Here is a 25388-nt window from a genome sequence, read left to right as displayed (position 1 = left end):
CCCCCCCCCCCCCCCCCGGGATTCAACTTCCTCGTTAGCACTTAGCCCAATGTCTGGCTCTGATACCATTTATAACAACCCAAGCACACCGTTAACAGATATTGTCCTCATTAGACTTTTTCTTTCAGGCTTCCCCTCAAGATTTTTAAACACATATGCTAGGAAGAGGTTTCCATACTCTTATAAAGAATGCTTCGTTCTCCTCCTCATCCGACGTGAGATCTCACAAACACTATGATCGCAAAATATTTTTGTTTTAACTAAAGGCGATGATATGTAGATATACACAAGAAAAAAAAAAAAGGCCAAAAGAAGAATTCTGATCTTTTCCCTGATTGAATATTAGCACAGTATATATAAGCATTGTCAAAATCCTGATACTGAGATCCAAAAGGTTAATACTCAGTTGGGATGGAAAGTTACCAATTGTTGTCATTGTCAATGAGTGAGATACACGTTGAGCAGTCGGTTGGTCCAGAATGGGGCCTCCCTCCCTCTCTCTCTCTTTCTCCCTGTAGATAAAATGTCAGTGACGGCCCAGCTTCTGCACAGTAATGGTATCTAGCTGGAGCAACAAGGAAACTTCAAAAGGGAAAAGGATCATACCACATATTCAGTGCATTTTCCGCCGTTTTTATACGGTCTTATCATGGCCCCATGATTCACATGCCCTGCTAATCTTCTCTCAGTTTTCCTTGTATATAAATATATGGAATGATTCACCACGTACCAATCTCCTCCTCCATCCGACTCTTCCATTTCTTCAGAAAAACAAAAACCATGGGAGTTTGTGCCTCATCTCAGCACTCAAGCCCTAGCCTCACGAACTGGCCCTTCACAGCGAAAATCATTCATATAGATGGCAGGCTACAAGAATTGAGGCACCCAGTCAAGGCCAGCCACATTCTCAATCAAAACCCTAATTGTTTCCTCTGTAGTTCAGAATCTATGAAGATCAATTCAATCGTTCCACAAATTTCCAGCGACAGAGAGCTCGAATTGGGGGAAATTTACTTTCTAATCCCGCTTGCTAAATCCGATCTGCCGATCTCTCTCACAATCTTGTGTGCTTTGGCTGCCAAAGCTAATGTAGCCCTCGCCAGCTCCAAGAAGGCATATCCGTCCATGAAAGCGGCGCCAGCCGCCGTAGGGCACCGCATCAGAGCACCAGGGGCGTCGTACTGAGATTCCGGCGAAATGGCTTCAACGCCACTTGGAAGAAGAACGGAGGCGACATTGTATCTGAAAGTCGCGTCTATGGCGAAAGCCGAAGTTGCAACGGGAAAGAGAGGAGAAACCAGCACACTCGAATTTATAAATATATTTATTTATTTATTTATTTATTAATATTATATTTCCATTAATAATATTTTGTTATATGTTTTTATTAATGAACTATTTTCATCTAATAATGAAATATCAAAATACAATAAAATAAAATTAATATAAACAAAAATGGTATTTAAGATATTTTTCTAATAAAATAATTGGATATAAATCCAATAATAAAAAAAAAAAAGTAAAGGGTTGATTGAAAATTAATTTGAAATTTATGTAAATAATTTAATTCCACATGGATTAAAATAAATTATTGAAAAACATTATATTTCTTTTATATTCTTTTTCTTAAAAAAAAAAACATAAAATAAAACATCATAGGACCGAACAACATGTGATATTGCATTATTGTTTCATTAACGCCTTCAAAAGTAGCATTGAAAAACTTCATCAATTATTGCTCGGGTCTTATCTATTTATTTTATATATTGTAAGATCTAAGTTTTTGTAATAAATAAAATTAGATTTTATTCCGCAGATTTAAACTATATATTACACGTTATAACTAACGCTCCAACTACCATGTTGGTATTCGACGTTATGTCTTTTGGCATGTGAAATCATTTGATCCAATCAAACTTTATGCTTCAATTATTTAATTTATATTTATAATATCTAAGGAGTAATATCCCATTTTAAAAATGTTTTTTTGACGATGTATTTCTATGAAGGATATTTTCGTCATTTTATATGTATAAGCAAAACGATACCTAATTAAGCTCAATCGATCTGCTTATGATTTTTTATATTTATAACAGATGTTAATGATACGCTGTGACTTGTGAATATTTAGTTGGAAGTCACTAATTCGATCCTTTGCCCACTAAACCTGAACCCGAATAGAACCGAATTGGTTCTTGAAATCATAATTCAACCCGATCGAGCGCTTTTGAATTTAGAAACCACCGTACAAGACGTTTATTTAAACATGGTGAAAATTGAGACATAAAAGGGTAAGGTTTTAAGAGGTGGAAGAAGGCTTCATTTCAGCTTTAATGGCAGAAACCAATTGATCATAAGCCTCAGCCCATGCCTCTTTCATCTCCACACTCCACATCTCTGGAATTCCTTCCTTAATGGTCTCCAAAAGTGCATACTTCACCACCTATCACCCGAAAAAATTCACTATTATGCTCTCGTTCGATCAAAATAACGATAAAGTTTAAATTTTGAAATCGAAATAGAATCCGGAATCACCTCAAAATGTTCATCGACAACACCGTACTTGAGGTGCGAAGCACCTAGCCTCTTCAAAGTGGTTGCTTTAGCCGCCGCTATCCCTCCTTTTCGAAGCTGAACGGCTGACTCACAAGTCTATAATTCACGTCAAACGGTTCAAGATTCGAATCAAACACGATCTACTAAAGGTCAACTTTTGTTCATAAACTCACCATAGTGAAGACACTCAACGCATGAGGCTTCAACTTCGGGTTTTGCTCCAATGGAACTTTCGAGTCTCTCAAAAACGAGAACATGTTCTTAACAGACGGCGCGATTTCAAATACCCTAAGATCCAACAACAATTAAAAAAAAGAAAGAAAGAGAAGAGTCAACTCTAGTGCATTGATACAAACCCTTTGAACGAAGAACGAAGAACGAAGAACGAGTATCTTACTTGAGGAAGAGTTTGAGGGCCAAATCAGCAGCATTCTTCTTCATGAGACCCCATGACTTGACCACAAGGGCCTCTTGTTGTTCAGTGAAGACCCTTCCTTCACCACCACAGGTGCCCATGTCTGTGTTCTTATGAGCAAATTCATGTTTTGGTCACTCTATTTATGAACTAATCCAAATGGGTTTAGTTTATGGATAAAATTTTTTACCTCTTCGTTGAAATGAAAGGCCATGGGGATTTGCTTTTTGCTTCTTTGAATAAAATACAAAGCTACAGGGAGTTGTCTACCAACACTGCCAAATTTGTAGCTTTTTAATTGGGTTTCTCATACTAATCTTTTATTTGGGCTTGTTTTTTAATTAAAATTTTGTTTTGGATTGGACTCAATAGTCAAACTACCGAGTTGTTAGGCAATTAATTATTTATTTAATTTGACGGATTTTACGATCTACCTCACTTGGGATTTCAGCGTCTTTGCTGGATTTTACGATCTATCTCACTTGGGATTTCAGCGTCTTTGCTAGCACACCGCTTGATATCTAGCGCTGATATCTATCATTTGTAACAATTCATGTTCACTGCTAGCAATTGGCACACTGCTCGATATCTGACTCTAATATCAGCTCCACTAGCAAATATTGTCTATTTTGACCCATTACGAATCGTCATCAGCCTCACGCGCCTATTATTTTTTATAATATTAATTTGCATGGGAGATGTAACCACTCCTTAAAATATTGATTTCTCTCAAATTTCTTACAACATTTTTTCACTTCAGTCCCTAGGCTTTTTAAATTTTCAATTTCAGTCAATTTTTATCAACTTTACATCTCAATCTTTTATTGGGAATTTAATTTACAGCCCTCCAACTTCTATTAAATTCCAAACCAGCCCCTATCATAAAAGGATTATTATTCTACCTTATCGAAAATTAACCACATCCATAGTTCACATCTGGTTTTACCACAGCAGAAGAAAATGGAACTTCAATTCTCTCTTTCACCAAACACCTCTCCTCCCCGTCTTCCACAACCAGGATTTTCCCCGGTGGGCATCGAGTTCTCGGTCTCTCGTCTTCTGTGGATGGATGTTCGGTCGCACTGGATTTCTTCAAATGAGTAGTAGCTCTGTTTACTACGATTCGTGGCCCGAAACCAGACATGTTCATTATGGACACAACACCAACAATGGTGAACACTACCTTGGCTGCTGCTGCTACGAGCGAACCGAACCCGTTCCTCCTTGAGTTTCTCGTGTTCGCTTGTTTGCTGGTCGTCAACGACTCGCTTGACTCCCTTTCCGTGTCGTTTTTCATGTAGCTTAAGGCTACCCCATTATGGGCAGCTTTGCGAGAAGACAAGGATGGTGATAAATGACCATTGTTTAGGTGAAGAGGGAATGGAAGACGGCTTGGGTATGGAGGAAGCATGAAATCATGGTTGTTCTTTACTGCCTCCCCAGCAAAGGCAGAAGCTTCATTTATCACATCTAAATGCTCCCCTTTGTACTCCTTGAGCTTGTCGAGTAGCATCTTGCGGTTGTGTTCGATCTCGCTGAGGGCAGCTTCCCGTTCGTATCGCTGTTGTTGTTGTAAATCCTTAAAATGACAAGTGAAACAACATTAATTTTAGCTGGAAGTGTTACATCGTATAATGTACAGCCAAAATCTAACGCTAGCAAATATTGTCCTCTTTGGGCTTTCCCTTTCAGGCTTCCCCTCAAGGTTTTAAAACGCGTCTGGTAGAGAGAGAATTCCACAGCCTTGTAAAGAATGCATCGTTCCCCTCTCCAACCGATGTGGGATCTCACAATCCTCCCTCCTTAGGGGCCCAGCGTCCTCGCTGACGCACCTAGAGGCACTTGTGAGATCCCATATCGGTTGGAGAGGGAAACGATGCATTCTTTATAAGGCTGTGGAAAGCTCTCCCTACCAGACACATTTTAAAACCTTGAGGAGCAGTTACATATAATTATATAGCTAGTTATGCAAATATATTCAATGAACATTACATCGTCCTGGAGTTTTATAACCAGTAACGAAACAGAACATAAACCCAAGGATTATTCTGATATAACCTGAATTTAGTACAATGATATCCGCTCGAGTTTCTCACGTGTCTGTGAGCACAAAGCAAACAAGAAAAGATAGGTCCTTCTAGCAACAGCCTATCTATATAACCAAAGAAACACAAACAACTTCACTAGCTGGTGTGATAATAAAAAACTTTCAGTGATTATTTCAACAAAACAAGGTTTACATCAGTGGTGGTCAATGATAATCAAGTTAGGCAAAATTTCGTGACATTCTCATAGTTTAATGTTTTCTCTTGATAATTGCTTCGAATTTCAAGATTGCAATACAAGTTTTAGAAACATTGAGAACTGACAAACAAGGAATAATTACCATAAAAATATGTTTATAAAACTAAAAAACAAAAAATGAAAAAGTGGGAAATCCCACGTCGGTTTGAGATGAGAACAAAACATTCCTCGTAAGCATGTGGAAACCACTCCCTAGTAGACGCGTTTTAAAAACCTTGTGGTGAAGCCCGAGGCCCTTAAGGAGGGTGGATTGTGAGATCCCACATTGGTTGAAGAGGGGAACAAAACATTCCTTATAAGGGTGTGGAAACCTCTCCTTAGTAGAGGTGTTTTAAAAACCTTGAAGGGAAGCTCGAGGCCCTAAAGGGGGTGGATTGGGAGATCCCATATCGGTTGGAGAGGAGAACAAAGCATTCATTACAAGGGTGTAGAAACCTCTACTTGGTAAACGCATTTTAAAAAACCTTGAGGGAAGCCCGAGGACCCTAAGGAGGGTGGATTGGGAGATCTCACATCAGTTGAAAAAGGGAACGAAACATTCCTTATAAGGTTGTGAAAACCTCTCTTAATAGAGATGTTTTAAAAGACCTGGAGGTAAAGCTCAAAACATTCTAGGTTCGATATAAGACAATATCAACTAACGGTGGGCTTCGACTGTTACAAAAAGTTACCATATGACCTCTAAGCTTCTTTTCCACAAGAGACAAGCTAAATGGCCACACATACATCCACCAAATATTTCAAAGCTAATCCTATAGCATGAGTTGAAGTTCAATTCAAGGCACAATGACTCTAACCATGGGATTAAAGGTAAAAGTTCAGAGCAGTCCACAATCATAATGCTTTTGAGCAGAGTAACAAGGAAAAGACAGACAAATACAGAGAATATGCTTTAGCTTTACAATTCCAAAGGCCAAAATAGTTCAATACAATTCATATAACAGGAAAAACATTAAGAAAAAGCAAGCAAAGCATGTTTGAACAATATCAAAACAAAGAACGAGGTCTCATTTGGCAGAACAGAGCAATTCATTAAGTAGTTTCAAAGTTCAATGAAATGGAAGATCGTTCTAAATTCAGCAAAAGTAGACAAACAATCTCTTGGCTCAAGAATATGAGAAAATGAAGAACAGAAAAACGAAACCTAGATTAGAACAATCATCATACGATACAATAAAAGCAATTCAAGATCAAAATCAGCACAAAATCACAGACCAACAAATCAAGAAACATGAAAGAACAGAAATAAAAAATAGTTCAAATTAAGAGAAAACCTGCAACGAGGAGAGCTGAGTCTCCAAGGACTCGAGAGCATCGCAGACACTCAAAAGTCGTTCTACTTCTTCATCGTCCTCCATATCTCCGACCGGAGATTCGGAACCGGAACCGCCGTCGTCAGCGGCTTCATTTCCCGTTCTAGCAGTGGTTGTTGCATTGTGAATGCAGTTGCCGATCTTCAATCGGAGGTCGGTGGCTCTGGCCAGAACCATATCTATACTGTCTTCTTCCATGGGCGGGGATTTCTCCGGCTCCGCCTAGGGTTTTGAGGGGAAGAAAGGGAAGGCAAACATGGGAAGTGGGGTTTGGAAAAGCACAAGACTTGGAATCAGAATCCGCCAAATAAGTGGTTTCTGGTGGCCAAATTAGAAGATTACAAGCGACTCTTGTGCTCTCTATGTATATTGATTGGCCGAAGTGATTCCCTCCCACGTTTATAGTATTATGTCATAATCCTTTAAATTGCATTGGACTTAATTTTTTTCAAACTTATTTTTTATTCAAATTTATTAAATAAGGCAAATATTATACAAAATATATTTAAACCTTAGTAGATGAACACGACTCTCCACAATGGTATCCACTTTGAGCATGAGGCTTTCCCAGAATACCTCATACCAATGGAGATAATATTCTTTGATTATAAACCCAAACAGATGTGGGTCTTTCATCCAACACCTCCCTTCGAACAAAGTATGTCTCCCCTTAATCGAGGCTCTGAGAGATAGCATTCCTTGATTATAAACTCAAGTCGATGTGGGACTTTCATCCAAAACCTCCCCTCGAACAAAGTATGTCTCCCCTTAATTAAGGCTCTGGGACTTTTATCCAATACCTCCCCTCGAACAAAGTATGTCTTTCCTTAATCGAAGCTCGACTCATTTTCTTTTGGAGTCTTAGTCATTTTTTACTATGCCTACTCATTTTCTTTTGGAGTCCTTTGTTAGACATTTGACATTAGATGAACATGACTCCCCGCAATGATAAATGATATTGTCTACTTTGAGCATAAGCTCTCATGACTTTGCTTTGGGCTTTGAACATAAACTCTCAGCTCTCGTGGCTTTGCTTTGGGCTTCCCCAAAAGACCTCGTACCAATTGCTTTGGGCTTCCCCATGGAGATAGTATTCCTTGATTATAAACCCACCCATGATCATTCCCTAAATTAGCCGAGACGTGGGTCTTTCATTCAACAAACCTTAGGTATCTCCTTCCGAATTTTAAAAAGTTCGCATCAATCTTTTAAAAATATTAAAAGGTTAAATTCTGTATATAATAAATATTAAATAAATAATAAATAAAATAAAATAAGGTAATTAATCTACAACTAATTCTAAATAATATTTAACCATTGATTAATGTTAAAAAGTAATTTTTCTAAAAAATTTGGTAGATTTTCTAACCAAACTATTTGTCAATTCTCAATTTTTACTTCAAAAATATTTACTAAATCACATGAAATTTAAGTTACTTTCAAATTAAATATTAAACAATTAAAATTGTTTGTAATTTTTTTGTTTCAAAGTACGAACATTTTAAAATCTATGACAATTTTAAAATTACATCTTAATTCATGATGATTCATCGTCTCTAATCAATGAAAAAGTTTCTATAATTCTTATATTCGCTTTGAACTCAAAGAATACATATCAATTACCGCAACTCCGAAACAACTAAAAAGTCCTAAGTAAGAAGAAACTTTCCCTAGTTTAGCCATTGCAGAGGCATCCATGAGAATAATAATAATAATAACCATAAGTTTAAGTGGATCAAATTTCTAAATTAAGCACCAAAATAAAATATATAAAAATTGACGGGTTAAAACATATATCCTCGATACAAAAGTACATAAGTTGAAGATTCGACCTCACTCTCACATGTTGACTAAAAACAAAATCATGAAATGTGGAACATTCTAACTGCTAAAACGCGCCGAAAAAAGTGAAACTTCCAAATTATAAACCACATAAAACGTCAACATAACCATAACTCAACTAGTTCATTTCAATCACGGAGTTGAAGGTTCGACTTAACACCTATAACCCGCCAAAAAAGTCACTTCCAATTATAAACCACTAAAAACGCCAACATTAGCATAATTCAACTAATTAAAATACATATATTCAAGCAAGAAGAAGTTAAAGGTTCGAATTCACTCCCACATGCTTAACTAAAAACAAAATCATGAAATGAGGAACATTCCAACAGCTATAACCCGCAAAAAAAAGTGACACTTCCAATTATAAACCACTCAAAAACGTCAACATAAACATAACTCAACTAGTTAAAATACATATCTTCAACCAAGAAGTTGAAGGTTCGACTTCACTCGTGTTTAACTAAAAATAAAATCGTGAAATGAGGAACATTCCAACAGCTATAACCCACCAAGAAAGTGACACTTCCAATTATAAACCACTAAAAACGTCAACATTAGCATAACTCAACTAGTTAAAACACATATCTTCAATCAAGAAGAAGTTGAAGGTTCGACTTTACTCCCGTGTTTAACTAAAAACAAAATCATGAAATGCCAAAGATTCCAACAGCTATAACCAGCTTTTATCATTATTTCTTCCTGTAAAAGGCAAAGATCAGGATATGACCAAAAACAGATCACCAGACATGGAAATGTTCATAGCACACAAACATGAACATCAGGAAACATCGAATAAAACACAGCATAGAAATTTTACTTCCAGCAAGAGAGAATATTAGACTAGAGCTCAAAATGCATATACCCTCTTGTCTGTCTCAAGCTGAGAATTAAGCATTTACATTCCAAATACCATCATCAAATCCCGATATCACTGCTATGTACAATTTGCGGATTTCAAAAGTAAAGAACGTGAAACTTAAAGATAATTCTCTTTCAAAATATAGCTCAGCCGAAGACAATATATTCAACCTGAGACAAACATGATAAACAAAGAGTAAAGAGTTAAAAGTACCTAGGATTGCCAATCCTCGATTGCCCGTCCCCGTGCTAACGAAGCTAATGTTTTATGTCAGATCTGTACAACTGTACGTTATAAACTCGCAACTTCCAGAGATCAGTTTCTATCAACAACCTCAGCAGGTAAGTTTAGATCGAAGCAGTTGCCAGTAACGACTTCGGCTCTGGCACGCTTCCTAGACGAGCATCCGTTCTCATCGGAATTCAAGCTACTCAGTCTATTCCGCTCTGACAATCCTCCTGCATTTATACCATCAGTAAAACTTTTATACCCAATATCTATACAAAGCAGTATTGCCAGGTAGTTTCCTTTATATATTGTCTCAGAAATTGACTGAAAAGAATTGTAAGAACTCCACATCAAATAGGCCCAAAATAAAGATTTATCTGACTAAAGAAAGACCAAGCAATGCCCAATGATCTTGATTTAGAGATGTAGATGATAAATGTATATTTTCAAAAATAAGGGACACTGTTAAGAGACAGACGCATTGAGATCAAAATTTGTGAACTGAGACAGACGAATCGAAATCACGATTTGTGAACCGAACAGGGATGAATAAAAAAGTGTAGAAAAGTACTCTCCACTTTACCACTTGTTCCACAGTCTGATGGCAGATATTTGTCTGTAGTATTTGCTTTGCTGTTCCAACAAGCAGAAAGCTCCAGCGCCTTCTCAATGCCCTTCGACTTGTAAGGAGCAATATTGTGGATACCCAGTTCAAGTGAACCCAGAAGATCGTTCTCAATACAGTCGTACCTGCGTTAGAATAAGACATGACTTCCCAGAGCTTTACACGTTTTTAGAAGAACAGATAGCTCAGTATACTTACATCTTCTTGCAGAGGGTATCGGTGATAACCGACAGATTGATGACTTGCATCCTTATATCCATTACCCTGTCTTTCGTGTATTGATCAAACGGTTCCTCTAAAAACTTGGAGAGCTTCTCAACATTTGCCTCAAGTTGCTGCTGTTGGTCCTCAAATAGATGCTGCCTTATCTCCCTTTCCTCCTGAGTCATCTCGTCTTTGAATAGCTCATCCCCAAACATATAGAACGCAAATGGGTAAGAGTATGATAGAACCCGCCTTGATCTGAAAAGTCTACACAGTCCATTGTTTACCCAACTAAAATCTCTGAGCATGGATTCCTTCTCTTCAGAAATCGAGATCTTCTCTTGTATGGATTCCTTCAATTTGCTTTCAAGCTTAAAAGAATCTGTATGAGCTTTGTATCGATTATGATAGTGCATATAACGGTACAAATCCCGTTTTGCTCGCTCAGCTTTCTGTTCTGATTCTTCTTTGTAACGCCCACAACTATGACCAGAAATACTCGACCAAGTGTGCTCTCGACCAGTGGCTCCACCACACAGCCAACTGTACCAGAAGGATGGGAATTAGAAACTTAGACCCACTTAATAAAAGTAAAACAAGGTGAGAAGAACACATAGCTAAAATAGAAACAAGCAGCTGGTTAAGAGATGAAATTAACGACTGCCGTCCATATGCTAAAATTGAAGTGTTATGAAAATATTATTCAAATGAATTTTATGGTAAAGAATAACAATTGGAAAAAGAAACAGTTATACTATCATAAACTTATGTCTTAAGCACTAAATGCTCGACTTATATGAATTTATATTCAAATTGAAGCAAGGTTTAAGTAATTATTTGGTGAGTTAAACGAAAAAATAACCATCTTTCACACATCATACTTCGCACCTAACTAAACTTATTTCCTTAGATCATGGAGATTCGTATTTTTACAGAATCTATAACCAGCATAAGGTTAAAATGATTAAATACGTTATATTGAACTTGTTCAAGTGAATGTAGAAAAATATTAGAGTGAATTATGGTAGTTCAAACCATAATATTCAATTGAAAATTTTCCTATTCTAAGTTTCAATCAAAGTAATGGAGATGGATTAGGTAGTACTATCTAAGATTACTATCTAATTAACTGCAATCCTTCTTAGAACTTGTTCTAAATTTCCAATATACATCTAACTAATCTATCATCTATAAAGAAAAAACAAACCATGATGTGAGATCATTTAAATTCTATTGATAACAAATTAGCAAATTCCCAAAAGGTCTAAAAACTTATTAAAAAAATCACGAAGATTATTGACCACTCACAAATTGTTTGAGACCTCAAAAAGTGGTGCGCACCATTATATGAATCAATGGCATATATTAAAAAGACAATAGCAAAGAAAAAAAAATTTGTTCATAGAAAGAGACAGAAAGGGCATCAAATGACTAGATTCTTCAGAACATTTTCACATCAAATGAAATGCAGAAAGTTACTTCTTCAAGGCCGCTAAAATCATGTATGCTTTTCAAGAGAAGAATTTAGATGTATGACCATTTGTCTTATATCGAACCTAACTATGAACAGTAAGTATCTGACGAGTGCCACACTGGCCGATACTTGCAGTGTCGGTCTCAGTTTCAGCAAAATATGAAAATGAGCTATCTACCTCAAAATCTCGCCAATATATGAAAGGGATCGATTTCAGGTCTCATATCTAAGTAGTTTTGAACAGAATGTGCCATTTCACCCATTTACTGAAAAAACTATAACAAAGAAAATGATTAAAAAAATAGTATAATCTTACCAAAATGCTTGACCACAGATGCAGCTGACGAGATTACAGCCTCCATTCTTCTCCACAGGTTTGTGGCACTTTGGACAGGGCTTTGTATGTACTGTAATCCAGTTAACAGTTTCAGATTCATCTCGGCACTTCTTAATCCAAAGTTCCCACATCAAACATGAACACGGCGAGTGAGCATCTGATAAGCAACTGAAACAAAACTGAAGACCACAAGAACATTCTACTTCACAGAACTCATCATCCTCCACACGTATAGCATTGCCGCAATGAGGAGCGCTCGGACACCACTTGACTCTTTTGTTATCCTCGATGTATGATTCAAGAAGGAAACGATCAAATTTATTGGCAAGATCTGGATGCCTTTTACTAACTAGATTCCTAACAACAGCTTCATCACAAATTGCATTACATTTGTGGGCCATGCATCTGATTCTACGACTCTGACCCTCATTTATTTTCACAATGAAATGTTCAGTCCAACCTGAAGCAAGAAATAAAGCTCAGCCAATTATTAGTCATTTATACGAACTTAGCACAATTTGATTCCATAACAATTGCTTACAACTAACATCACAGACAATCTTTACAATATTAGTTCACAAGGCCATTCAAAATCTAATTTTAGAGGGAAAAAAAGGCTTACAGTTATTGCAAAAGCAATGACCACAATCCACTCTTGTTGCATCATTGCTATGTACTTCCTCCATGCAGATATCACACATCACCACGGAGGAAGTCTCAGAGGAACAATTACTTCGATTCTCAATCATAGTAACACCAGCAGTAGCAAACAAGTGACTTTTCCCTTTCTCCACAAGTACTGCAAACAATTTCTCTACATCCCATCGGTAATGAATGAGTAAGGTCCGAGCATGGTGCTCCCTCAATGATAGTAACTCCATTACTCTACGCATGTCCTCCTTCTACACGAAAACAAAACGGCCCTAAAATCAGATTCAAATAACGAAAAAGAACCCATGAATCCAATGAAAGAATAGAATGAGATAAATTGTCTTTTATATGATGGGAAGAACCGGTGCTAAACCTGTGCAGCAAGGAGAGATTCCTTTGTAATAACCTGAAAACAACAAAAAGGGTTTTCATAAGCATGATTGATTAGAAAATTCACATGAATCTCAACAGGAAAGAAATTCCAAGCATTATGCACCAAATTCCGCCGCCCCATCATCACAAACTTGGAGAAAAACCTCTTTTTTTCAGGAAAGAGTAATAATAACAACAAAAACAGTAAGAGTCCAAAAAACAAAACATGGAGCGTTATATTTCAACCCAATCAATTCATTCCCTGCCATCACCACAAAAGAAACTCACTAAAATTGAATCCAACAACAAGAGTTACAACTTTCAATCAGCAAACCAAGTAATCAATCGCAATTAGAATCCCTCCTCGTACCAAAAAAAAAATAGAATACCTTAGTCGCGGGACCTTTAGAAACCCACTGAATTTCAGAGTCCTCGTTCTCGAGACCCTGAAGAGACTCACGATCGGAGTCATAGTAGTCTTCATCGCTGCTGATGCAGTCCTCCATTGAAAAATTGGCGAAAGAAATAGCGAAATCGAATTGGGGAAAGAGAAGACAAATTGAAGTCAGATGGAAAAATAAAAAATAAAAAAGCAAAGCTCAGTTGGTAATACAAGTAAGAAAAAATATCAATCGATAACGAGAGAGATTCGATGAATAAATCCGATCCGGAGAATCGGGGAACGCCGGAGAACGTTTCCCTCCGGGGAGATCGTTGGAAAAGCCGGCGAAGAGAGTGAAAGGACAACGACTAAATGGTAGTCGCTCCGATGAAGTAAATAAAACAAAAATAATAATAATTAANAAAAAAAAAAAAAAAAAAAAAAAAAAAAAAAAAAAAAAAAAAAAAAAAAAAAAGAGAGAGAGAGAGCAAACTTGTGAGCGAGAAGAGAAGTCCGGGGTCCAGAGAGAGCAAAACCAATACTACGTCGTATTGTTACTTGCGGCAAACGACGTCGTTTTGGTCCGATGAAATATCCGGTTCATGATTGCTGCAGACGCTTGGTATCTTAGAATCTTTTGTTTTTTTTTATGCTAAATTAATAAAATATTTTCTGCTTTCATTCAATAATATTCTTAAATTTAAAAAAATAAAAATAAAAATAAATATATAGTTTATTTGAAAAGTTAATTACTTTTAGTTTATTTTACTTTTTCACTTCAAATAAATAATGTTATTTAATGTTACAATTATATTTACTCTTAAATATTATAATTTTTTACATAATAAATATGATTTTTAATGAATTAATATATGTCAAATTTTTAAAAGCTCGTGTTCCTTTAATTTTTAAATTTTTCTTTAAAATATCTTTTAACTTTTTTCACAATTTCAAAAATAAATTTAAAATAATAAAAAAATATATTTATAGACAGTATCACATTTTAAAAATACTAAAAAAAACTTTCTAAAATAACATTAAAACGTTTGTAATTATCAATAAATGATTTTTGTCCATATAATGACCGTAACAATTTTTAATATTTTTTTTATTATAAAAATTAAGTTATTTTTAAAATTTTATGGGTATTTTTTATTTTTTAAAAAATATTAATTAAAATCCTTAAATTATTATTTTATCTAAAACTAGATATTATTAAAACTATTTTTTTCTTAAGATAAAAGGGATATTTTTATTAATTTAGTTTATATTTTTATTTGAAAAATGAGGGAAATAAAGTTTAAAGTTCTTCCAAAAAAGTTCGATGTTTTTCACTCGTAGTCGTTCCATGCTTTCAACCACCCACCATCTCTGCTAATCGGAGGAGGTAATCTGTAAAGCAGGATCAAGATTCGGTATACCTGTTCATTGATTTCAGTATTTTAATGAGTAGAACTTTTCCGGATTTGGACTTTGAATTTGAAACGTAATTTACGAAGCACCAGCAATGCTGTGCGTTCATATTTCTACGTCAACGTCCATTCTTCGTTGTTGTTATACCACCGTTTTCCATGGCGATTTCTCTGCAGATCCCCCGTCTTCCCCGTCGTGTAGACTCTGTTTCATCGAAGAGTTTTTCCGGCGCCGGAGCTCTCCGGTTCCGGAAACCCCTTTTGGTTCGGTGCACTGCTGATTCTTCGTCGGTCAATCCCGATTTCGATGCGAAGCTGTTCTGGAAGAACTTTTCCAGAGGTGAAAACTATAATCGGAAAGGGTTTGGGTATAAGGAGGAGGCGTTGAAGCTCATGAGTAGCGAGTTCACAAGTGAGTTTTTGTTGTATTTGAATGATGATTTTAGTTTGTTGAATCTTCGTTTTGTTGGTGCCAATTTTTTTGTATTGAATGGCTTAGGTGAAGTTGTGAATACTCTGAATGAAAATGGGAATCGGTTCACTTGGGGGAATGTTACTGTCAAATTGGCTGGAGCTTATGGCTTTTGTTGGGGAGTGGAACGAGCTGTGCAGATTGCTTATGAAGCGAGGAAACAGTTTCCGAGTGAAACAATATGGATTACCAATGAGATTATTCATAACCCAACTGTTAACAAGGTCCTTTTGATGCTTTAGCTTTTCTTGCCTTTACTGTTTCATTGGTTACACAATGATCACAAATGTTCTAGCACATACTAAGGGTGTGTTTGAAATTACTTTCCAAGTGTTTTTTAGCACTTAAAATGTCATTTGAAACACTCTCGTTCGGACTTCGCTTGAAAATGTTGAGTTGTTGTTACGTTGTTGTATTTAGTGGCTTCAAAAGATACTAACATGGATATGAAAGAATGATCCATGTTGTAGTAGTACTGTAAATATTTATGTAGTAAAGAACATCTCCCTGTTAGGAATCATGACCCTCTATGATGGTATGATATTGTCCACTTTGAGCGTAAGCTCTCATGGTTTTGCTTTTGGTTTTCCCAAACATCCTTACTTATAAACCCATGATCTTCCTTTTATTTAGCTAATGTGGGACTACTCCTTTCAATAATCGTCAACAATCCTCCCCTCAAACGAGTTACACCATAGAGCCTCCCCTTAGGCCTATGAAGCCCTAAAACAACCTCCCCTTAATCAAGGTTTGACTTCTTTCTCTGGAGCCCTCGAACAAAGTACACCCTTCGTTCGACACTTGAGTCACTTTTGACTACACCTTCGAGGCTCACAACTTCTTTGTTCGACATTTGAGGATTCTATTGACATGACTAAGTTAAGGGCATGGCTTTGATACCATATTAGGAAACACGACCCTCCACAATGGTATGATATTGTCTGCTTTGAGCATAAGATCTCGTGGTTTTGCTTTTGGTTTCCCCAAAATAACTCATAACAATGGAGATAGTGTTCCTTGGTTATAAACTCATGATTTTCCTATTAATTAGCCGATGTAGGACTACTCCTTTCAATAATCCTCGATACTCCCAAGTTTAGATCGTACTCTTCCTTATTGTGTTGTTTTATTTTGATTTGCTTTTAGGGTAGCCAACAACATGATGTGTTGAATGAAATATCTTACTGTAACTGTTTGGAAATTCTATGAGTCTGCAGCGTTTGGAGGAGATGGGAGTGTACAACATTCCTCTGGAGGAAGGAAAGAAACGATTTGATGTCGTTAACCCAGGAGATGTTGTGATTTTGCCTGCCTTTGGGGCTGCAGTTGATGAAATGCTTGTTCTGAATGACAAAAAAGTTAAGATTGTTGACACAACTTGCCCATGGGTTTCTAAGGTACTCCATCATTTTCTTGTCATTCACAGTCCCTCCGAGTACCATCATTGAAGGAAAGTAAGGGCACAGTGTAGCTGTTGATGCTGAGATTACCTCTGCATTTCTTTTGTATAGGTTTGGAATGCTGTTGACAAGCACAAAAAAGGAGAATACACGTCAATAATTCACGGCAAGTATCGTCACGAAGAAACCGTAGCAACTGCTTCGTTCGCTGGAAAGTACATCATTGTGAAAGACATAGTAGAGGTAAATCCTTGGTACTTTTGGCTCATAGCATAAGGAAGCATTTTAAAACTAAAATCTGAACCGATGTCAGGCGACGTATGTATGCGACTACATTCTTGGGGTTGAAAGTAATGGATTGATCTCAACTAAAGAAGCTTTTTTAAAGGTACAACATGTTAATGATTTGCTTAATGGAACTTGCTGATACTTTACGATATCGTCGCTCATGATAATAGTCGAGTTTCTGGCTTGTTTGTAGAAATTTAAGTCTGCTGTTTCAAAAGGATTCGACCCAGATAGTGATCTCATGAAAGTTGGCATTGCTAATCAGACCACAATGCTCAAAGGGGAAACAGAAGAGATTGGTAAATTTTTGGAGCCATTGATTTGTTAGAAACTCGCAATCTGTGAATCATTGATCTTATGATTCTGATAACAGGAAAATTGATCGAGAAAACTATGATGCGGAAGTATGGAATTGAAAATATTAATGATCACTTCATTAGTTTCAATACGATCTGTAATGCTACTCAAGTAAGTTCTACATGTTAAAGTTGTCGTGTAAAGTGTTGATATCGTTTGAAACGGATGAGATGGCAAGTTTACTGCTAGTAAGGACCTCGTGTCCGTTGATAATAGGCCGAACTTTCTCGTAATTTACAAAATTATGTATTTACTCGCAATAAAATCTCGTGATGGTGATTGGAGGTGGTGTTTTTCATTAGGTGCGTCAAGATGCCATGTACCAGCTGGTGGAGGAAGATATGGATCTCATGTTAGTTGTTGGAGGATGGAACTCAAGCAACACCTCTCACCTTCAAGAGATTGCAGAGGCTCGAGGAATCCCGTCGTACTGGATCGACAGCGAGCAACGTATAGGACCAGGAAACTCGATATCATACAAGCTCAATGTAAGTATGAATTTAGAATGTTGATCCAAAGACTACTTGGCATTTGTTTTTCTTTTATTGTGAGATCCCAGGTTGGTTGGAGTGGGAAACAAAACATTCTTTTTAAGGGTATGGAAACCTCTCCGTAGAAGATGCGTTTTAAAAACCTTGAAGGGAAGCCCATAAGGGAAAACCCAAAAAGGATAGTATCTGCTAGCGGTGGGCTTGGGCCGTTGCAAATAGTATCAGAGTCAAACACTGGGCGATTTTTCAGTAAGGAGGTTGAACCCCGAAGGGGGGGTGGACACCAAGCGGTGTGTCAGCGAGGATGATGGGTCCCGAAAGAGGGTGGATTGCAAGATCCCACATCGGTTGGAGAGGGGAACAATACATTCTTTATAAGGGTGCAGAAACCTCTCCCTAGCAGACGCGTTTGAAGTCCTTGAGGGGAAGCCCAGAAGGGAAAGCCCAAAGAGGACAATATCTGCTAGCTGTGGGCTTGGATCGTTACATTTATACTCATGTCAACTCGTTGAATCGCACGACAGCACGGGGAGCTGGCGAAGAAAGAAAACTGGCTACCTGATGGACATGTTACCATTGGAGTGACCTCCGGTGCCTCTACACCAGATAAGGTAAGTTAAAAGTTGCTGTCAAACCTTGTCTGTGACTGTAAATTGTCGATCCGCCATTAACTTTTGTGAAATGGGTTAAAAATTACAGGTTGTTGGAAATGTTCTTAAGAAGGTTTTCGAGATCAAAGGGGAAGGAACTGCGCAGCTTGAATAGCTTGGACAAAAGCAAACTACAGAGTATAGCGTTACTGAACTGTTTTCTTTTCCTTTCTTTTCCATTTTTGTTTGCTAGATTATGTTTATGATATTAAAAATAGTGACGTAATAAATAAACTTCACACATTTATCATATAAAAATAATCCTTGCAAATGCTCGTCAAAGGAATATCTTGGAAAGCGAAACTTGAGATGTCCATATCGTGAAAAACCTTCCATTAGAATCTTCATCTACAGACCCATTTAGCTAATGGGAAGAAATCTCTCTCCGCTTCCTCCTATTCTCTATTTAATCAAGGATTCTTTGTCCCTTCTTTGTGGCTATGTCCCGTGGTTAAATGGACATCTCTATTGGTAATGGGTAAAACTTAAAACTAATAGTAGGATGATCAAAATTATATTTTAATCAATAATCGGAATGTTGACCGCCACTGAGTTTTGAACGACCTGCTTGAGATTCCTCCTCCTCGGACTGCCTCCGCGCTATTAAAATGAACAGCTGACTATCCCGAGCTCGCTTGAGGTAGTTTTCCAGAGCTGAACAGAGATCCAGCGTCTGGAGGCTGCTCTCAAAGTAGTTTTCTACGAGCTCAAACGTCTCCGGGTTCATTTACAGGAGGCATCTCATTAATAACTAGAAGTGTAGTTAACATCAGCTGGAATAGCTCAGTTGGTTAGAGCGTGTGGCTGTTAACCACAAGGTCGGAGGTTCAAGCCCTCCTTCTAGCGCTTTTTTTGTTTCATTATTTTCCCTGCCGGACTAATTGTCACTAATATCATTTATTTTTAATTATACTTCTAAATGTTTAAATCTCAAAATTAGTCCACAACGATTTTTTTTTTCTTTTTATCAAATTTGGAAAAATAAAATTAATAAAAAAGAGACCTTTTTCTATAAAAAAAATTTTAAAATGTATAATTTGTAAACGGTCACTTTCATCAATCAACTTTTTTAAGTTGAACCGAGTAACTATTAACTTTTAGAATGATAATTGTAGATGATAATTAGTTTATAAAAATTGGTATATATATAACAAATATTAAAACAAGTTCAAAGATTTTTTTATGAAAAACAAATGTATAATATTTTAATATTAAAATATCAGATCAAAATAGTATTTACACCAATTTCAAATATTTTTCAATATTTTTTTCTTATTTTTTTCAATTTGTATGATATTTTTCAGATACACACATGTAACAAATTTCAATAGAAATGCTTATAAGATTATTGACACAAACGAAAATTTTATTCCGCCCTTCAGATTTAAAAGCTATTTACAAGATGAGCAATTAGCATATAATTTAACTTAATTCTTTCTTTTTTTGAAAGAACTATATATTATGGATTAATTAACTTATTTTATTTTCAATATTTTACAATTGGAATTTCCTTTGGAGGTGAAGTTTAAAAAAATAATGGAAAAAATAAAAAATAAGACGAACCTAATTCAAAATGTTATCTTAAACACAACCTGAAAGGGGGGAAAAAAGGGTACAATTTCATCTGAATAATTATATTTTGTGAAAATTATATAAGCAGATTGACCAATTATTCAGAAATATCAGAAATTGTATTTCGTGTTAGAACAGGTGTTTTAAACTATCGTCGTGTCGTGTCGTGCAGATATTTATATTTATAGGTTCGACGTTGACATAAAAAGTGATCATATCGTCAACGAAGCATTAAAAAGAAGCACCAAAATTGTCACTTCCTCTAAAATTCCAATATGCAAAAGAAGTAGAGCTCAAATTATAATTCAAAATCAGATGAAAAAAAAAAAAAAAAACTAAGCTCTGCATTCTTACATTGATCTAGATCGCATCTGCAAAGTTGGTCCTTACTTGTTGTATAGATGAACAATAGTGAAGATGAAGAAGCCAGCCATCTGCACACAATTTAATTCTTATGATTTATACCAATTTCAAAGCATAGAACTGCACATTAAGAACATGGAAGAATAAACTTTATGATATTGATAATGATGATGAGCTTATTTACCTCTTCTATTCGTTTCGTAATCTTTGTTTTTTAGAAACGAAACGTACTTTTTAAAACCCATGAAAATATAGAACTAAGAAATAAACTAAAAACCGAATAAGTATCGAAAGGTTAATGAATCTAAACCTGATGTGATTCAGGGAAAGGTTTAATCAACATGGAATAGATATTCAAATGGAAAAAGGGTCAAGAGAGTGCAATTTCCCATCTCAAAAAGACACGTAAAAGAGGCGTACCATTGAAAATGCTGATCCGTAGTATGGATAAGCTGTGGGAATGAATCTTTCATATTCATTGTGCCTAAAGGGTCTCACTGGAATCTGCAATTTATGAATGATCTTTATCAGTAACAGACAATAAGTTTACCGATGGTTCTTTATCAGTAGATAAAGAATGAAATAGTTTAGCAATTATGGGGAATGATTTAAGTGTAAAACAATATGTAAAGGTGTGTGCACTGTGTCACGGTCGTACTTTTCACGACGTGAGGGTCACAACCTACTCTCTTCATAATTAGGTTGTGACATTCTGCATAGAGGCAAGAGTAAGTTCGAAAATAGCAATCAAGTTCCATTTCAAACAAAGAGCAATTGCATAATATCCAAAACCAATGAGCGCAGAAGAAAAATGGTAATCTTCAGAAAGCTAAAATGGGATCCATCAACTTGCTTCTTCCCACTATAATTAGTATGCATCAAGATAAAATTCGAACATTACCTGCTTCGATAGAGATAAGGTAGTGTAGCCAAGTTTTTGATACTCAACCTTGAACTGGAATACTCCGTATACATCTGGAACTTTGAAGGCAGTATGATAACGACCCTACAAGAGGAAGTAGCTATTAATATTCGGGTCCAATCAGATTCATAGGTAAAAAGAAACAAAAAACAGTTGTCAAAAAGAAATCCATACCTTGTTGTCGGTTGATAAAGTTTTTAGAACATAGGGGCTCATCATGTAAAACTGCACTTGGACGTCATCAGTGACATATGGCTCCCACGCCTTACCCGACCACTCGTAAATCTCAACTGAATATTCCTTTAAACAAAATCCAACGGTCAGAAGACCCCAAATATTTCCATCTCATTCAGAATTTATTTAGCCTTTCTGAAATTAAAATTACCAATTCATCATTAATCCTGTACATTGCTGGTTCATCAGCTTCCCCAACTTTGTGGTGCCTAACATTCACAGCCTAAAAATACAAGCATTTATTACCAAAGCGGCGGTTAGAATTATAGCATCTACAATCTGATTCTAGAACAAACTCATACCGAGTACAAAATGCCAAGAAGTTAAATTGGAGTTTCATGTAAGAAAGCCAAAGAAATGCCTCACCTTAAGATGACCTCTCTCGTGGAAAACCCAGTTGCTTAGTGCAATTGAAAACTGCTCGTTGCCTGACTTAGCATACCTATCACAACATAATCTCTTAAACAAGTATATTCAATAGTTCATAAGCATGCTAAGTACTAATAATTGCTAAGTGATCAAAATTCTCGTCAATGTTCAAGCAATATTCTTAGCCAAAAATTCCAATCCAGGTTGTGAGGACCAAACCAACAGTTCATTAATAATTGATGCAGCTACATAATTGTTTTCCACCATCCATTAGATAATATTTTTATATATAACGGTTGCACTAAAAAAAATTTACTAATGAATCATTTTCAAGTTCAATTTACGAATCAAGGACAGCAACCATCATTCCTGGTTAAGATGTCATAATGATCGCCAAGACATCAACCATGTCTGATCAGAAGAATCATGGTAAGTTATAAAATCTGATTAAAGTTTCAAAATCCACTATGAATGTTTTTATCAAGTAATACGGTCTAGTTCATGCATTTTGACTTACCTTGTTGGACTTCCAGCCTTCTGCACCCCAGATTTAAAAAATCTATAAACAAGAGAAAAAAAATATATTATTAAGAGATCCTGAGAAGCAGAAGAATAAAAGAACTAAAGTTAGTTCCGGGAAATAGGTTAGAAGTGATCCCTACCGGTTGCTAAACAAACTTAAAGATCCAGATATCAAAATCCGGGCATTGTTTCTCGCCTGCAACATAGAAAGAACTTTTAATTCTTTTTTTCTAATCTTTTATTTTCTTCTTTTTGTTTATTCATTTATTTATTTTTGGGATAAGGAGAGAACTTATAATTTCTCTCTCTCTTGAACTCTATCCCTCTTTTAATGATTATAAGAAATTATACTGTAGGTATGTGAAAGAGAAAGCACAAAGAACGGCTGGTAAGATATCACCCAGTACAAAAAAAAAAAAAAAAAAAAAANAAAAAAAAAAAAAAAAAAAAAAAAAAAAAAAAAAAAAAAAAAAAAAAATCTTCACCAAGAGAGCAATAAACGTTCTAAACTCTACTCAGTCTCATTTAACAGCAAACAGATGCAAGGCCAGCATGAGTTTTAATCAACAAAAAATTTCAACAATCAAGTATTTGTACATATAAGGAAAAGACAAAGGTTGCTCCCTGCCAAATGGATAAAAATGAGAGGCCATACAAACTTATGAGACCAGAAGAAAACTAAGAAAATAATGCCGATAGTGTTAAATTTCATACTTGAATAACCGAAGTTTAAAGAATTAATCTATGTCTCGAAATCAAGAGGTCCTTTGAAAGCAATATAAAAGCTAAGTCCACCAATCACACACAAAGGTCCCTCGTTGATCTTCATGCTCCAGTAACATAGAAACAAACCATTAACATAGATACATATCAAAAGCAGAAACTTAATAAAATATTGACCTGAATGACTGAAACCAGAGAGATGGCAGATCCTGTTAGTTGTGGGGGACTTGAAAGCTTGGACTTTGGGTTGGCAGAATAAGCTGAGGGAGATGCTGAGAGAGCTTTTAGCACCTAGAGAATAAAAGAAGAGAGCTTAATACATAAAACTGGTCATGCCAATCCAGAGTAATGTAGCAACTTCCTGAAGCTTTAATTAGAACCACATTCTTTGAGGAAGTTGTAAAGTAAACACTATCCAAGTATCTTACCAAACTATTGGCAGGATTTAAAGTATGGGCGATCCCTTGGAAAAGTATAGGAGCCTGTGTGGAACATTCATTCAAATAGTAGTTAGCAATAAGAATTATTACCACAATGACAGTTACAAACACAAAATAGAGTTAATACAAAATGTTAGAATTCAAGACCTAAAGTAAGTAAACGAAAATGCAAACGAGACCTATTATCTTCCCACATTATCCTCTTTCAAAAAATATAAATAGCACTTGCCTCAATTTTCCGGCTTCCCACAATAACATCAGACTTGATCAAATCATCACTTGCAATCAATGTGTGATCACCCTCGGTCTCTGATACCGCATAGCCCGTGTGGTCGATCACTACAGCAGCTGGATCCTATGGCATAATATTTCTCATATAAGTACATGAAGTACAGAAATGCGGCGAATTTCTTATAAAAATGAAGTAGGGTTCACAATTATGCTAAAGATAAAAGGGTAACATGTTCTAGATATCCACCAACCTCATCAAAATCAACACCACATTCAGTGGCAATTGCTCGGATTAACTCAGATCCATTAGAATCAGCAGCAAGAATTAGATCATGGCCCGAATCAACAAAATCCAGTACAGCAGCAGGATCGATGGATCCTCCAAAACCTAAAACACCCACAAATGAAAATGTAAAATCGATGCAATCCATTAAGAGTAATTCGGGTACCTCAAAAGATAAGAACTAAAAAATTAATAAATGCAAAACAATTGAAACCCCAGTTGACCTAATGTCTCCAATTTCCAAATGGGAAACATAAAAAATACAAGAATTCCAACACGAAACCTTCAGATGAAGAAATGAACGAAGACTTACGTTCAATTGTTGGCGCAAACAAGATCAATGCGTCATAGAAATAGCGTCCATATCTCTGCAAAGAGATCTTAGGGTCATCGGCGAGCTTGAAATCGAGGTCGAAACCTCGAGATTGAAGGGACTTGAAGAACAAAGAGTGGGAAGATTTGATGGCAAAGTCATCGAGTAAAACGAGGATTTTACGATCTGTTGGATGCTCGGGGGAGAAGGCGCGGCAGAGAAATGGAAGAACAGCGATTAGCGTAAAGAAGACCACGGATTTCGACATGGCGCTAGGGTTTTAGGAAGTGGCACGGACCGAGAGTGAGATCAGAGATCGTCTTTCCAGTCGTTCTGTGAACAAAAGTAGTCTGCAGAAGAAGACTGTATTTAAAGTTTGGTCCCAATTTAATGTATAATCATAAAAACGCCCAATAATTGTGAAGAAATTGCCAAATGACCCCTGAACTTCTAGAAATCCAAAATAAACCCACAAAACTTTTAAATTTATATTTTAATAGGTTTTTCACAAATTCTATATTTTAAAATTTGGATGATATTTTATTATGAAGTTAATATTTTGTTTCAAAAATACCCTTAAACTTATAATAAAATTTTAAAAATAACCTTACCATTAGTAAGGTTAAAAATATAATTAACATTCTTTATCTTTATAAAAAAAAGTTTTAAAATTTTTTTACCATGGTTTAAAAACGTTAATGAAACTTTTTTTTAACTTTTTGAAAATTTACGAATTTTTTTTTTTAACTTAAGGGTATTATTGAGACCGTTATTTATATAT

At 36.0% G+C, this 25388-nt stretch overlaps 5 protein-coding genes and 1 non-coding gene across 8 annotated transcripts; 3 read left to right on the top strand and 3 right to left on the bottom strand.

Moving 5' to 3' along the window:
* Positions 1-780: 780 nt before the first annotated feature.
* On the top strand, positions 781-1185 carry LOC111777025. Its single transcript, XM_023656468.1, has one exon. It carries the CDS (start codon positions 781-783, stop codon positions 1183-1185), a length of 405 nt encoding a protein of 134 aa, XP_023512236.1.
* Positions 1186-2225: 1040 nt separating this feature from the next.
* LOC111777024 (plastid division protein PDV2-like) lies at positions 2226-6960 on the bottom strand. The gene is made up of 7 exons (XM_023656467.1): positions 6550-6960; positions 3890-4550; positions 3162-3223; positions 2954-3081; positions 2730-2844; positions 2536-2652; positions 2226-2443 (listed from the first exon to the last, which is right to left on the bottom strand). Exons 1-7 carry the CDS (start codon positions 6784-6786, stop codon positions 2300-2302), a joined length of 1464 nt encoding a protein of 487 aa, XP_023512235.1. The 5' UTR covers positions 6787-6960; the 3' UTR covers positions 2226-2299.
* Positions 6961-8794: 1834 nt separating this feature from the next.
* On the bottom strand, positions 8795-13963 carry LOC111777696 (probable E3 ubiquitin-protein ligase ARI2). Of its 2 annotated transcripts, XR_002812411.1 has the most exons (8): positions 13573-13963; positions 13185-13217; positions 12783-13062; positions 12140-12620; positions 10344-10892; positions 10104-10270; positions 9506-9750; positions 8795-9132 (listed from the first exon to the last, which is right to left on the bottom strand). XR_002812411.1 is itself a non-coding variant. In XM_023657419.1 (7 exons), exons 1-7 carry the CDS (start codon positions 13687-13689, stop codon positions 9608-9610), a joined length of 1770 nt encoding a protein of 589 aa, XP_023513187.1. In that variant the 5' UTR covers positions 13690-13963; the 3' UTR covers positions 9222-9607. The 2 variants fall into 2 exon arrangements, 1 of the variants encoding a protein (XP_023513187.1); XM_023657419.1 differs by lacking the exon at positions 8795-9132 and having other exon boundaries at positions 9222-9750.
* Positions 13964-14859: 896 nt separating this feature from the next.
* Positions 14860-18887, top strand: LOC111776877 (4-hydroxy-3-methylbut-2-enyl diphosphate reductase, chloroplastic-like). 2 transcript variants are annotated; one of them, XM_023656272.1, is made up of 11 exons: positions 14862-14952; positions 15155-15389; positions 15477-15673; positions 16667-16846; positions 16961-17092; positions 17163-17237; positions 17331-17436; positions 17511-17605; positions 17797-17982; positions 18510-18596; positions 18685-18887. In XM_023656272.1, the coding sequence occupies exons 2-11, from the start codon at positions 15371-15373 to the stop codon at positions 18748-18750; spliced, it is 1143 nt and encodes a 380-aa protein (XP_023512040.1). In that variant the 5' UTR covers positions 14862-14952; positions 15155-15370; the 3' UTR covers positions 18751-18887. The 2 variants fall into 2 exon arrangements, with proteins under 2 accessions (XP_023512039.1, XP_023512040.1); XM_023656271.1 differs by having other exon boundaries at positions 14860-15389.
* Positions 18888-19407: 520 nt separating this feature from the next.
* TRNAN-GUU lies at positions 19408-19481 on the top strand. Its single transcript has one exon. It is a non-coding gene; the product is annotated as a tRNA-Asn (tRNA).
* A 928-nt stretch (positions 19482-20409) lies between these two features.
* On the bottom strand, positions 20410-24967 carry LOC111777645 (dolichyl-diphosphooligosaccharide--protein glycosyltransferase 48 kDa subunit-like). Its single transcript, XM_023657336.1, has 13 exons — positions 24608-24967; positions 24263-24399; positions 24010-24135; positions 23769-23822; positions 23518-23631; positions 22758-22813; positions 22613-22654; positions 22093-22168; positions 21878-21949; positions 21667-21792; positions 21472-21576; positions 20991-21074; positions 20410-20641 (listed from the first exon to the last, which is right to left on the bottom strand). The coding sequence occupies exons 1-13, from the start codon at positions 24873-24875 to the stop codon at positions 20594-20596; spliced, it is 1308 nt and encodes a 435-aa protein (XP_023513104.1). The 5' UTR covers positions 24876-24967; the 3' UTR covers positions 20410-20593.
* Between the last annotated feature and the right edge of the window lie 421 nt (positions 24968-25388).

The sequence above is a fragment of the Cucurbita pepo genome, chromosome LG16, assembly GCF_002806865.2.
Source record: "Cucurbita pepo subsp. pepo cultivar mu-cu-16 chromosome LG16, ASM280686v2, whole genome shotgun sequence".
In the NCBI taxonomy this organism is placed as follows: domain Eukaryota; kingdom Viridiplantae; phylum Streptophyta; class Magnoliopsida; order Cucurbitales; family Cucurbitaceae; genus Cucurbita; species Cucurbita pepo.
The sequence above is the reverse complement of the archived record's forward strand: the minus strand, read 5'-3'. Positions and strand labels throughout refer to the sequence as shown.